The sequence below is a fragment of the Plecotus auritus genome, assembly GCF_963455305.1.
Source record: "Plecotus auritus genome assembly, chromosome: 9".
Taxonomy (NCBI): domain Eukaryota; kingdom Metazoa; phylum Chordata; class Mammalia; order Chiroptera; family Vespertilionidae; genus Plecotus; species Plecotus auritus.
The window spans coordinates 43,897,403-43,910,217 of record NC_137783.1 but is presented as its reverse complement, the minus strand read 5'-3'; the positions used below and the strand labels follow the sequence as shown (position 1 = coordinate 43,910,217).

General features: G+C 54.7%; 1 protein-coding gene across 1 annotated transcript; it reads left to right on the top strand.

The window, feature by feature from the left end:
• Positions 1-3,017: 3,017 nt before the first annotated feature.
• On the top strand, positions 3,018-3,653 carry NEUROG3 (neurogenin 3; the record flags this gene model as incomplete). Its single annotated transcript, XM_080687818.1, has 1 exon — positions 3,018-3,653. One exon carries the CDS (start codon positions 3,018-3,020, stop codon positions 3,651-3,653), a length of 636 nt encoding a protein of 211 aa, XP_080543944.1.
• Positions 3,654-12,815: the final 9,162 nt, after the last annotated feature.

Below are 12,815 nucleotides of genomic sequence, written 5' to 3'. Positions count from 1 at the left end.
TGACTTTGGAGAAGGGTCTGTGCATGCTCTGTAGCTGAAAGGGAGGGCGGAAATCCTCAATGTCTAATCCCCTAGGACTCCTCCACCTCCAGCCTCGCCCTCCAGGCCAGGAGACGGATACGGAGAGTTCTCTCCCGCTGCAAGATGACAGCGGCCCTTGGCCGCTGCGCGCTCCTCGCCTTGTTCTTTGCGCAAAGCTGGGGAAGTGGCGGCGGCGGCCTGGAAGCCTTGGAGAACCTTGCGTCGAAGGGGCTCTGGGGAAGCTAGATAAGTATTCTAAGCCGGTCCTAGAATTTCCTCCCAACAAGAAGGTTCCCAAGAACCCCCAGATTCTCTCCTGGTGCCGGAAGCTCGCCTGAGGCTGTCTCCAGCACCCAGTAGCCACTGGAGGCAAGCGGGAGTCCCGCCTTCGCTTTCATCTGAGAGCCACCACCACATGAAGTCCCGATTGCGGGCTGCTCTCCGGGCCTCCAGGGACACACAGAGGTGCTTTGATCCCTTCTGGCCAGGGCTCCTCCACAGAGTGGGGCTGGGTCCCAGAGAGCTAGGAGAGCAGTGCATTGGGTTTCCTCTCCCTGTTCCTAGTTTGCAGGATAGAAATCAAGCAAGGCTGTGGTATGGGTCAGGAGAGTAAAGAGATGGAACAGGAGGGGACACTGGCTCCCCTTGGCGCTGGGAGATGGGGCCACTACCCCTTTTGCATTCTGACCCTGTCATAACTCACAGACCCATGAATTCTCCTACTTTCTACATTTGGGGATGTCTGATTTTGCCTTGAAAGGATATTTTCCCCCAGTCAAGGAGAGGCAGCAGGCGCCAGGAAGAATCTAGGACTAGGAGTCTCAGGACCTGAGTTCTGTGGCTCTGATAGAAATTGCTATGTGACCTTGGTTGACTCACTTCTCCTTTCTGGGCCTTAATTTTTCCATCTGTAAAATGGATCTCAGGTTCTTACAACTGGAAGGCAATTTGGAGCAAGTTCTGACCTAAAGAGAAACAGCAGCAAACGTGGAACCCATGAATCTCCATGGGGTCCCTGAGCCTGACCCCTCGCTTCACTTCCCTTCCGGACAGCAGGGGAAGGAGCCTGTGCTAACAGCGCAGCAGCTGTGATCCAGGACAGCGCCCCCATCCGCATACAGTCCTAGAGTCCCCTCTCCCTGGCGCCCCAGCTTATCCAGCCTCTCTCTGCCTGGGAGGCAATTCCAAGCCGCCTGGACGCGTGTCAGAGGCCTTCGCCAGGGCAGATACACAAACTTACCTCTTCCCCTCACCCATCCCCCCAGTTCCCTGACCGGGTCCTGCGCCCCTCCGCCAACTTCCGGGAGGCTCAGGGTCCCTGGAGATGCTGGAAAGCAACGCCTCCGCCGCCTGCAGAGGCTTAACCCTAGTCCCAGCCTCCCCAGCCTCCGCCTCCGTCCCGGGTCCCCGGACACCTCGCGGTCAGCAGAGAGGAGCGGAAGCCGCGACCCCTCACCCTGAGTGACCGGAAGCAGAAGACCACGGGGTGTCCGAGGCGGGACAAGAGGGAGGGGCGGGGAAGAAGAGAGGGATGATGCGTTCAGACTAATTTTAGAAAGATTTCCAGAAGACGAGGGTCCTTGCCCTGTGCTCACCGCCTGACCCCGGTCTGATTCGGCGGCGGAAGCTGGACCAGGTGGCGCCGGCCCCTGCGCGCCAGTGATGGGCAGGAGGCCCGAGTGCAGAAGAGGTGGCCTGCTGCTCTGCAGCACGGGCTCACCGCCGCGTTTAAGACCCCGGGGCTGCTGTGAGCTCCTGGCCGCTCCCCACCCCTTCGCACCTGAGCTCCTGCCCTGCAGGCCCTGGACCGAAAGTTGGGCCCTGCCCCTGATTGGTGGCTGTGGAACGTCCCCTGGGGTGGGGGTTGGGGGTCCACCATAGCCACCCTCTGCCTCTGAGATGCCATCCATATGTCTTAGATTTAGGATGGGAGTGGTGGGAGGAGAGGGTCTAAGCGCCTCCGTCTGAGAAGTTTGGGGCGTCATCTCAGGGCACCGTAAGGGGGGCTCCTCACCCCCAGGCAGAAGTCTCCAAGCGGCGGGGACACCCCTCTCCGTAGCCGCCTGGTCCCCTCCCAGAGTGAAGAGGGACCGTGAAACCTGACCCGCAGAGCAGGGAGCGGGGTGGCACCGGGCGTCAGGGGACACTTTCCCAAGCTGGGAGTCCGGACATCTGGCTCCCTGTTCCTCCTCTTGCCCTGTGGCTTGGGGCAAGCGCCTCCCTCTCTGAGACTGAGTTTTCCCGTGTGTAACACGCGGAGGTTCACCCACCCTGAAGGCTGGGCAAAGCCCCCTCCAGGTACCAAGAGAGGCTCTGGACAGGGGCCAGGAGAGAGAGTCCTCGGAAGGCGTCTGGGGCGGCAGCCGGGAGCCAGACAAGGCTCTTCTCGCCGGGTGGGGCTCTTTGAGGAACCGAGAGTTGCTGGGACAGAGCCGGCGGGGAGAAAGCAAACAGAGGCTCGCTCCCCTCCCCCCCGACCCAGGCCTTTGTCCGGAATCCAGCTGTGCCCCGCGGGGGAGGAGCGGGCTCGCGTGGCGGCCCCCGGGTCGCCGCACTGATTGGCCAGCAGCGCGGGCTGCGGCGGGGCAGGCACGCTCCTGGCCGCGGCCGAGCAGATAAAGCGTGCCAAGGGGCACACGACTTGCGGCTCAGGACACCCGCCCGGGCAGGCGCGCCGAAGAGAGCCGGAGAGGCCGGGACCCACTTGGCGCTTCTCTCTTTTAGGGCTGGGGGGACTCCCGGGCGGCGGCTCCGGCGGCTCCGCTGAACTTGGCATTTGCCAGATCAGCTCCCCGCTGCTCAAAGCCCGCCGCTCCCAACCTTTTACACGTGAGACCGAGGTAACACCTGGTAACTCGAAGGGGGAAAGGGTTCTCTGATCAGGTGGGGGTGGCTCTTTCTCGTGCCCCCCCCACACACACACACGTGGCTCGGGATGGGGAACTGTACCTGGGTGGCCGACCCACGCTTACCCGTACTTCTTCCCCTGCCGCAGGATGGCGCCTCAGCCCACGGGTGCGCCAGCTGTCCAAGTGACCCACGAGACGGAGCAGCCCTTCCCGGTCGCCTCGAACGCGGAAGAGCCCTGCATCGTGTCCGCTCCGCCCAGCCCCACTCGCGTGTCAGGGGACCCCGTCGAGGCCGAAAGCAGCGGCTGCCGAGGGGCCGCCAGGAAGCTCCGGGCGCGGCGTGGGGGACGCAGCCGGCCCAAGAGTGAGTTGGCTCTGAGCAAGCAGCGGCGGAGCCGACGCAAGAAGGCCAACGACCGCGAGCGCAATCGGATGCACAACCTCAATTCGGCCCTGGACGCGCTGCGCGGAGTCCTGCCCACCTTTCCCGACGACGCGAAGCTCACCAAGATTGAGACGCTGCGCTTCGCGCACAATTACATTTGGGCGCTGACGCAGACGCTGCGCCTAGCGGACCACAGCCTTTACGGTCTGGAACCTCCCTGCGAGGAGCTGGGCAGCCCGGACGGCGGCTCCCTGGGAGACTGGGCCTCCCTCTACTCCCCGGTCTCCCAGGCGGGCAGCCTGAGCCCCGCCGCCTCGCTGGAGGAGCGCCCCGGGCTGCAGGCGCCGGCCTCCCCTGCCTGCCTGCCGGGCGCCCTGGCCTTTTCAGACTTTCTCTGATGGCCTGTCGGCCGCTGGGCGGTGGGTGCTGGGAGAGAGGGAGGATGTGGCGGTGAAGGTGGCCCTCACGCGGACTTGCTCCTCCTGCCTCTGGTTTGCTGAGCGCTGGTGGGCCTAGAGTCGCCCGCGGGGCGGCCGGCCAGTTCAGTCCCCCGTCTTCAGCGCCGTGCCAGCTGAGACATTCTGCCGCTGCCTGCGCAAGTGGGCATTACAGGCCGCGCGTTTCAGGCCCCCTCCCTGCGGTCACCCCAAAATCTCGTGCAAAAACGCTGAGAATGGTAGCACTACACAGGGGAACACGCGCCCCCACCCGTCTCCTGCCACCCTACCCTCACTCAGTTTGTCTGTCAGACCGACGACTGGCTCTTACCGCTCCTCCCCGACGTGACTTAATCCAGCCTCTGGTCTCCGCTCCTCCTCCTCTCTCCCTACCCAGTCCTGGGCTTCCGGCCGCCCCCTCTGCCTTAATCCACGAAGGCGATCCTCTGCCTTCTCCGCGTGCACTTTTCTGAGCCATCGCCCGGGGGGGGGGGGGGGGGGTACGGGCGGGGGCTGGAGCCCCGACTGAGAACTGGTCTCACATTCTTCTTGGGGAGCGTCTCCCCGCTCCACCCCCCCAACTCCGCCTCCCTGCGACCCAGAGAGCTCGTGCCTTTAAAAAAAAATCAGCTTGTAAATCATATGATGTCTTTTGAGATGAATTTTGGTACGGTAAATTATATGGCCCCCACCCTGTTTTACACGTTGTATTTATTGATGAGATTTCAAAAAAAATGGGAAAAGTCTATATTTTGTACATAAGATTATTTGGGGTCTGGTGAATGAGACTTTGAGCCAATAAAAAAAGGGGGGGAACCTATAGAAGCCTGAGCCCTGTGTCTGAATTGTGCAGAGGGGAAGGCTGCCGCCTCTGCGGTAGGGGTGGGGGTGCCTCTGTCCAAAGAGAGGGATGAGGCTTAAGACAAGCCTCCAAGGGGGCTGCTCACTGGCGCTGGCTGGCCCTTTCCGCTGTGATACTAGCCTGAATGTGGTTACTTTTGGGGGAAAGAGGGAATAATAAATAGTGCCGCCACAGAATCTGAGCTCTCAGAAACGCTACCGGCGGGCTAGGCATCCCGGGAATTTTCCCAATCTGCTTAGCCTTCTAGCGCATCTTCTGAGCCATTTTACACGCCTCGCGCTGGGGTGGCGCGCCGTGACTCGTGGCTCTGAGCAGCGGGGAGTAGGGAAGGTGGAAGGTCCCGCTGGACTTTCTGGCACCCCCGGACACCTAGCAGCCTTGACTGCAACCTTGCCGAGAAATTGTTCAAGGTTTCCAGCCACTGGCACTTGATTCCTCCCAAGGTAGAGTAGGGTGGTGCACAGTTGTGACTGAAATTTGTCCCCGAAGTGCTACTGGAACCCCACCACATGGCTTCCGGGGTCCCCAAGATCTCTGGGAAGCAGACAAGAGCTCTAAGAATTAGATGAATATGCCTGGTGCACAAGAACAGGAAAATGGAGGGCTGGCACCCCACACGGCGCGTTGAACCCCAGAGACCTCCTTTGGATTGGCCCTGGGCACCTGGGGAAGAAACAGGCCACCTCCAGAGGGCAAAGGGAGGTCCGAGGCTGGGACCTGGCAGGTTGCTTTCCATCCCGGTAGAGCGCAAAGGTGGTGGCTTTGCAGGGGTGAATGCCTCCTGCATCTGCTTCTCTTCTGCCACCCCCCTTTCAAACTGAACTTTTCCTCTCTCCTCTACTCTTAGGTCCCCAAAGGTAGCTCGCAGGAGATAGGCCCCAGTTACTGGGGTTGGATTTGAGGGTGCAAAAGGGGACATGGCAAACAAACTAATAAACGAAGGTGTTTTGTTTCATGGCTTTAATCTGGGAGAAGATTAATGGGTTATTGGTGACCTCTGCATCTGCCAACTTTCCACCTGGGGCGCCAAGGGGGAGGGGGAGCAGGTGTCTGCAGCTCCAGTTGCACAGACCAAGCCAGTGCCTGCTACTTGCTGGGCATTTGGGGGAGGGTGTGGACAGACCTAAAAAGCAGGAAGGTCTATCTCTGTCCTCCAGGGACAGTAGCAAGTGTGTTGACAAAAGAATTCAAGGCCCAAAATATTGCTGTTGGGGGGAGGCGCGAGGCAGAGGCACGGGGGCACTGTCACCTGGGGCTGGGGTGGGAGGTTGGCCCGGGAAAGTGACATTTGGGCCAGGGCTAAGGGTTAGGAGAGAAAGTCCTCAAGCAGGAAGGCCACTGGAAGGTTGTGGGAAGTGGTGCTCAAATAGGCAAACGACCCCAAAGCTGGAAGAGTGTCTGCTGGCGCTGTGCTCCTGCTGGAGGCACCCACTGCCCGATCCTCTCCTCTTTCTGAGGGTGCTCATTAAGGAGCTATTCATCACCCACTGCACACAGACTGTCCTCCCACCAATGAGTATTTAAAAATTACGGTTTAGCCCAGTCTAGCCGGTGTGGCTCAGTGGTTGAGCATGGACCAAGAGGTTACCCGTTCGGTTCCAGTCAGGGCACATGCCCATGTTGTGGGCTCAATCCCCAGTAGGGGGCATGCAGGGTGCAGCTGATCAATGATGTTTCTCTCTCATTGATGTTTCTCTCTCTCTGTCCCTCTCCCTCCCTCTCTAGAAATCAATAAAAATGTATTTTAAAAAATAAACATTATCGTTTAACCAACTCCACTACTGGGCTGCCACCTTGGGTGGGAGGCAGATTTGCCCCGGGAGCTGTCAGCTCTATTCTCAGAGTCAGGAGGCTGACGAAGGGTTAGGGCTCCGTTGAATCGTTGCAAAGTTTAGGGCTCTGTGCCCAGGAAGAGTGCTATCCATCGCTGGAGGTGGTCAGCTTCCTCCAGAGGCCCCCTAAGCTAAGAGTCCTTCCTCTATCAGGGCGCGGAAACCTTTCTGAGAGTCGCTCACAAAAACAGCCCAGCATCACCATCCCGCCGCCCACCCCGGGGCATTCGTCCTTTAGCGGCTTTTAAAATCGGGCTGCTCCCGGCTCCGCTGCGCCCGCACTTGTACGGCTGCGGAGCCTCCTGCGATCGGAGGTGGTCGCCTGCATCCCAGCTCCCTGAAACCCGGACAGGGTCTCAAGCGGGGGCAGGAAAGACGCTGGGGTGGAACATGCTCTACCCTCTTCTGCCTTTGTCTGAGCCCAAGCCTGGCTTCCAGAACAACAGCAATGAATCTTGTGCCATCCCCCATCCCACCCACAACCACACGGCCTCCCCAGCCACACACACAGCAGGTAGATTTATGGTGCCCTGCCCCCATCCCACCCCACCCCCAAACCGGCCTCCGGAGGAGGACAAAGCGTCCTGGGGGCCATTGGAATGCTAATGGCTGGGAGCCTGGCCGCGGGGCTGGCACAAAGGCAGGCGGGGCCCAAGGCGCACGCGACCCCACAGGCCCCTCCTCTCCCCTACGGGCCACTCTGCCCGGCTTTGTGACCTTGGACAAGTCTTTGAGTCTCAGCTAATCCACTTGAGAAGTTCCCTAATACCTTTTCCCTGGATTTCTGGGCACCTAAGAGGAGGCTGTGCTTGCTGGGTTCTGGGTTACAGTCCCCCAGACCTGAAGACATGGAAAAGACCCTTCAGGACCTGGTACTGGGGAGTGGATGGGGAAGGTGTTGGGACATCTGGCTGAGAGTGTGACACAGGTATATTATAACGACATTTTTACATTCATGTAATTAATATTCTCTGCTGTGTCTCCCCCTCCCCCTCTTTAAAAATATATGCAGACAGTGATCAATACAAGCAGCGGACACTCTCTAACTTCACCTGTCAGCTATGCCTTCAACGGGGCAAGAGCAGACAGTGGGAGACTCGAGGCTGGACACTTCTTTTCTCAGGCACCCTCTCAGGGCAAGGCAGGGTGGTCACAGCCAGGGAAACAGAGACCCGAAGTCTTGGCAGTAGGTGACCTTCCCAAGGCCTTCAATCACCCGGTGAGTCATTGATGCAAGCCGGGACTGTGAACCTGGCTCTAAGCTAGCAGTACCGAGTCCATCGTAGTTTGTGCTTGTCCTTGGGCTCCCTTGCTCTTTGGCTGAACTCCACCTCCAACCCCGACCCCTGAAGAGGTTCCAGGCTCCTGTCTGTCTCTTCTGCTTCTGCGACGCGAGGGGCCAAGTCCGCGAAGAGGGTGCCTTCCTGGCTAACCCGGCCAGCACCGGCTCCTGAAAGACTGCTGTGCGCCCCTGACCATGGTGCTGAAATAACCGCGTTGGTTCAGAGGGAGCAATGTGCCTGGGAAGGTAAGGTTCTCAATACGGAAAACCACCTATCAAGCCCCTTTAGTCACGTTTTTCAGGCCAGAGTCCCTACAGGGCACCCTGTGGACATGCAGACCCAGAAGGCTGGCAGGCTTCCTTGGTGTGGTGGAGAAAGCATGGACTCTGTTACTACTAACTGTGTGACCCCAGCAATGCCTTTTTCTCTCTAGTTTTTAATTAAACCCCTTTGCCTCTCTACGACCCATTTCCCTTACCTGTAAAGTTGGGACAATAAGAAGTAGCTACTAATTGGGCCGGTTAAGTGTGCTTGTTTTTAGTGCAGGTTATGCTGCCATAAATGGTAATTATTATTACCTTCATTTGTCTCAAATTCTTCTCATTCTTCCAGGTTTCTGTTTTGGGGGGAGGAAGGAGTACTTTCGTATGGATTTGAATTTCTTATGTACCCCTGTGCAGTGCAAACTGGCCCAAAGGCCAAGGCCACCCATCCCTTCCTGGTGACCTTCCCTAGTTTAGATCTACCCTCCCTGAGTTCCAGGATTATATGTTCAGATGTCCCTTGGGCACCCCAAATGGACATGTTTAAAATGGAATTCATCACTCCTAACCCCAAACTAATACCGCCTCCTGTTCCTGATCTCACTGAGTAGCATCACCTAGTCACCCATACTAGAAATCTGAGGCTCTTCTTGGCTTTCCTCTCTCACTACCCAAATCCAAGTAATCCTTAAGTCCTGCGGATTTGTCCTTCTCACTATTTCTTGGAGCTCACCTCTCCTTAACCTCCTTATTACCACTGGCCTAGTTCAGGCTCTTATCCTCACATGCAGAGACCACCAAGCCGGTCTCCATACCTCTCATCTCCACACTGTTCACGGCACCCTCCATGCTGCAGTCAGAGTTCCCACCTAGCATGCAAATACGGCATTGTCCCTCTCCTGTTTAAAATCCTCCAGTTGTTTCCAATCGTTTCTGGGACAAAGCCCATGTTCCAATAGGAATATATGAGCTGTGAAGCAATATTAATCTGGGTTCAATTCCCAGTTGGTTCACTGTCAGTACAACCATCAACAAGTTCCTTAACCTTTCTCTCATTGTCATCATTTGTAAAGTGGAGATAATAATATTACCATTTCAGGTTTAGGTTAGAGTAAAGCCAGGCTGCTGTAACAGCCTTACCAATAATTCAACCTGAAGTGAGCACTCCAGGTGGGTGGGTAGCTCTGTTCCATGACATCATTCGGGGTCCTTGTCATCCACATGGTTGAGGCTGCTTTGCCCTGGGTCCCAGCCAGTGGGGAGGGGAAATGAGGCGCCTCACCCACAGTGTAAAAGTTTAGACTAAGAAGTGGCATGTTTTGCCTCTGCTCACATTCCATGGGAAGAACGTGATCATGGGGCCTCACCTAATGGGAAGAGGGGCGGTGTGCCTCAGAAGAAGTGAAGAATGGATTCTGGTGGGTAAAGAGCAGCCTCCACCCAATGAATGTTGTCAGGATTAAATAGGATTATACATGTTATTACTATTTGTTTCTCTCACCATGAATCACTTCTGTTTATGACCAGCATTCTGCTGTGCAATGCCTTGCTTGCCTTGACATTTACCCTCCAGAAATATTGACCTGTTCGAATTTTTCCTCTTACGCACAGTCAGGTACCCCTTCCATCATTTCCACCCTAAACTTCTCTCTCTGCCCAAATCCTCTTTCCCTCTCCAAATCTCCAATATAGACATCACCTCTTCCCAGAAGCTTTTTTGAACTCTTCCTCCCTCCTTCCTTCTGCTCCCCTAATATCCTGTGTATATGACTATCCTTGTACTTTCCAGGTATTTTGTAATGATCTCTTTGTTCCTCTGCACCCTCCACTAAGGTCTTTGAGATCTTCCCAAAGGAAGAACTGTGTTCACATCTTCAATGAGTGTCTATTCTCAACCATATGCCACATGTTTTTAGGATGAGTTAATAATAAGTGAGTGAGTGAATGAGTTAACTAAATGAATGAAGAACATTGCAATTATTTGTTTACAAAATCCTACCTTCCCCAGATTGGCTACCACATAAAGGCCAATGAATATTTGTTGAATAAATGAATGATATGTAGAGAGACTCATTACCCTTTCTGCCTTGTACCTTCCTCAGTACCAAAATAACCTGTCCTTGGCTGTCTATGGGCCTATTTTAGAAGATGCCCATCTGACTAGGTGAGGCTGGATTATCACAACAGTGTCACTATTTCTGAGATGACTAGTAACAATGCCAATGGACAGGTATGGGTGAACCCTCCTGAGACAGTATATTAGAGGATGAGTTTGGCATCTACCTCAATTCCAGCACTTCTTAATTCTATCATTTTGAGCAAGTTACTCAGCCTCTCCGAACCTCAGTTTCCCCATGAGGTAGGTGTGTGAGAAAACCACACACCTACCTCATAAGGTTCAAAGAGGATTTAGATGAGGTGACAGATACATCCATATACTTCATGTCCCTGCCAGCAATTTGAAGCAGAATTTACTATAGTACCCACCCCATTTCCATTTTATTCTCACAGATGATGATGAGCAAAGAAGGTCTGGGCCAGGACTGACATTAACCATGGAAGGATGATAGAACTTGCCCAGACTCGGGCCTATTAATTATGGAGACAAACTGAGACTCCTGCTATCCAAAGATCATGACCAGCTACTTGTACCTCTGTTGCAATAGTTATCTATTACTGCCTAACAAATTACAAAGTGCACACACAAACTTAACTACTTACACTAGAAACCTTCACTATGTGGGTCAGGAATCCAGGTGGGGTTAGCTGGGAGCCTCTGGCTCTAAGTGTCTCAGGGCTGCAGTCAGAGAGTCAGCCAGGATTGTGGTCTCACCTGACAGCCTGACTGGGGGAGAATCTGCTTCCAACCTAACTCAGGTGGCTGTTGGCGGCACTCCACTCCTCGGGGCCATGCATTGAGGGCCTCTGTTCCTCAGTCATTTGGGGCCAGAAGCCTTCCTCTGTTCCCTGCTATATGGACCTCCCCATAGGACAGCTCCCAACACAGCAACCAGCTTCCTTCAGTAAAAGGAAACAAACGATGGGAGGACACTCAAGACAGAAGCCACAGTCTTTTTGTAATCTAATTTCAAAATGACATCCTATCACCTCTGCCACATTGCATTTACTAGAAAGAAATGACTAAATCACTCTAGCTGGTTTGGCTCAGTGGATAGAGCATCAGCCTGCAGACTGAAGGGTTCCAGGTTCAATTCCAGTTAAGGGTACGTACCTAGGTTGCAGGCTCCATCCCTGGTCCTGGTCGGGGTACGAGCAAGAGGCAACCAATCGATCTGTCTCCCTCACATCAGTATTTCTCTATGTGTGTCTCTCCTTCTCCCTTCTACTCTCTCTAAAAATCAATGGAAAAATATCCTCGGTGAAGACTAACAAAATAAATAAATAAATAAATAAATAAATAAATAAATAAATAAATCTAAGTCACAGCCCAGGGGAGGGGACTACACAAGGGCACGAATACCAGGAGGCAGAGATCACGGAGGGCCATCCAAGAAGCTGCCCATCATATCAGCAGCAGAATCTTTGCTGCCTGCTTTCCACACCCCAGAGACAGACAGACACGCGGCCACGCATACACACACACACACCTCCCCAGGGTCTACTCTACCAGGATTCAAAAGAAGAGAGCCCAGGTGATTTGACTCCTGGGGCTAAAGCAGATGTTTCTCTGTCCCCAGCGCTGGGTTTGCTTCCAAGAAGGGCCCAGGAGGGGGGACTGCCAAGTGAGCCATTGCACCTCCCCAGCTGATCTCTGACATCCATTTCTGCTTTCACAGGCCTCCCCACCCCCACTCCCAGAGGCAGAGATTTAGGATGTCTGGGGCCTGTTCACCGGTGCCCACTGAAGGGAAATTTACTGCCTCTAGAGAACCAGGGCCTGACTTGGGGTCTTGAATGCATCTTTTTCCCCTTTGCCTCTGCTTTATTAGGTTAATCATTGCTTGAATTGGTTGCCATGGTTTGAGCAAACCCATGGCGACTCTATAATGAAGCCTGAAAGACTCGGACCCCATTTATCATCCCCAGTGTTTGGGAGGCCCAGAGCCTCATTTGCCTCCCCCAGAGTCTAGGCACCACCCTTCTGCCTGGGGGCCCCTGGCTCCTTTTGAACAAGGAATAAACAGGTGGCGACTTGGAAGAGAAGAGGAGACCCACACAGGTGGAGTGAGCACTGCACTGCGCATGCGTGGATACACACACACACACACACACACACACACACACACACACTTTTATATTTTCAACTCCAGAAGCGCAGACACAGACCAAACACACAGGCAGCTCTGCCAGACTTTCTCCTTTGGGAGAGTGGAGGTAAGAAAGGCTCTTCAGCTTAAAGGGGTCTGTGGCTGTCTTAGAAGTAGGGAGACTTGTGTCTCAGCAGGCCCCAATAGTATCACACCCTTGATTCCCCAGCCATAGACTGAGCAGCATTATAATCCTGCAATGAGTAGGAGACAGATGAGGCAGGGCTCAAAAGGGAAACTGAGGCATATAGAGGTTCAACAACATGTTCAAGGTCACCCGGTGACGGTATAGCCAGGGTAGAACCCAGAATCAGTATAATGTTTATGGAAAATTGTAAAAATAGAAGAGCATCATGAATTCTCATGTATCTATCACCCAGATTCAACTCAGAGCTGATTCTACTTCCCCACATACCCACCCACTTCCCCCTGTACCACTTCCATAGATTATTTTGAAGCAAATCCTAGCTATCACACAGTTCCAACTATAAATCCTCCTCCAGTACCCTTTTTCGCTGAGCATCAATTGCATAAGAGAATGTAGCAGCTGAAAGCATTGGCTCTGAAGGTGCACACTCTGGGTCCAAATCCACGCTCTGCCCCTTCCCCACTGTG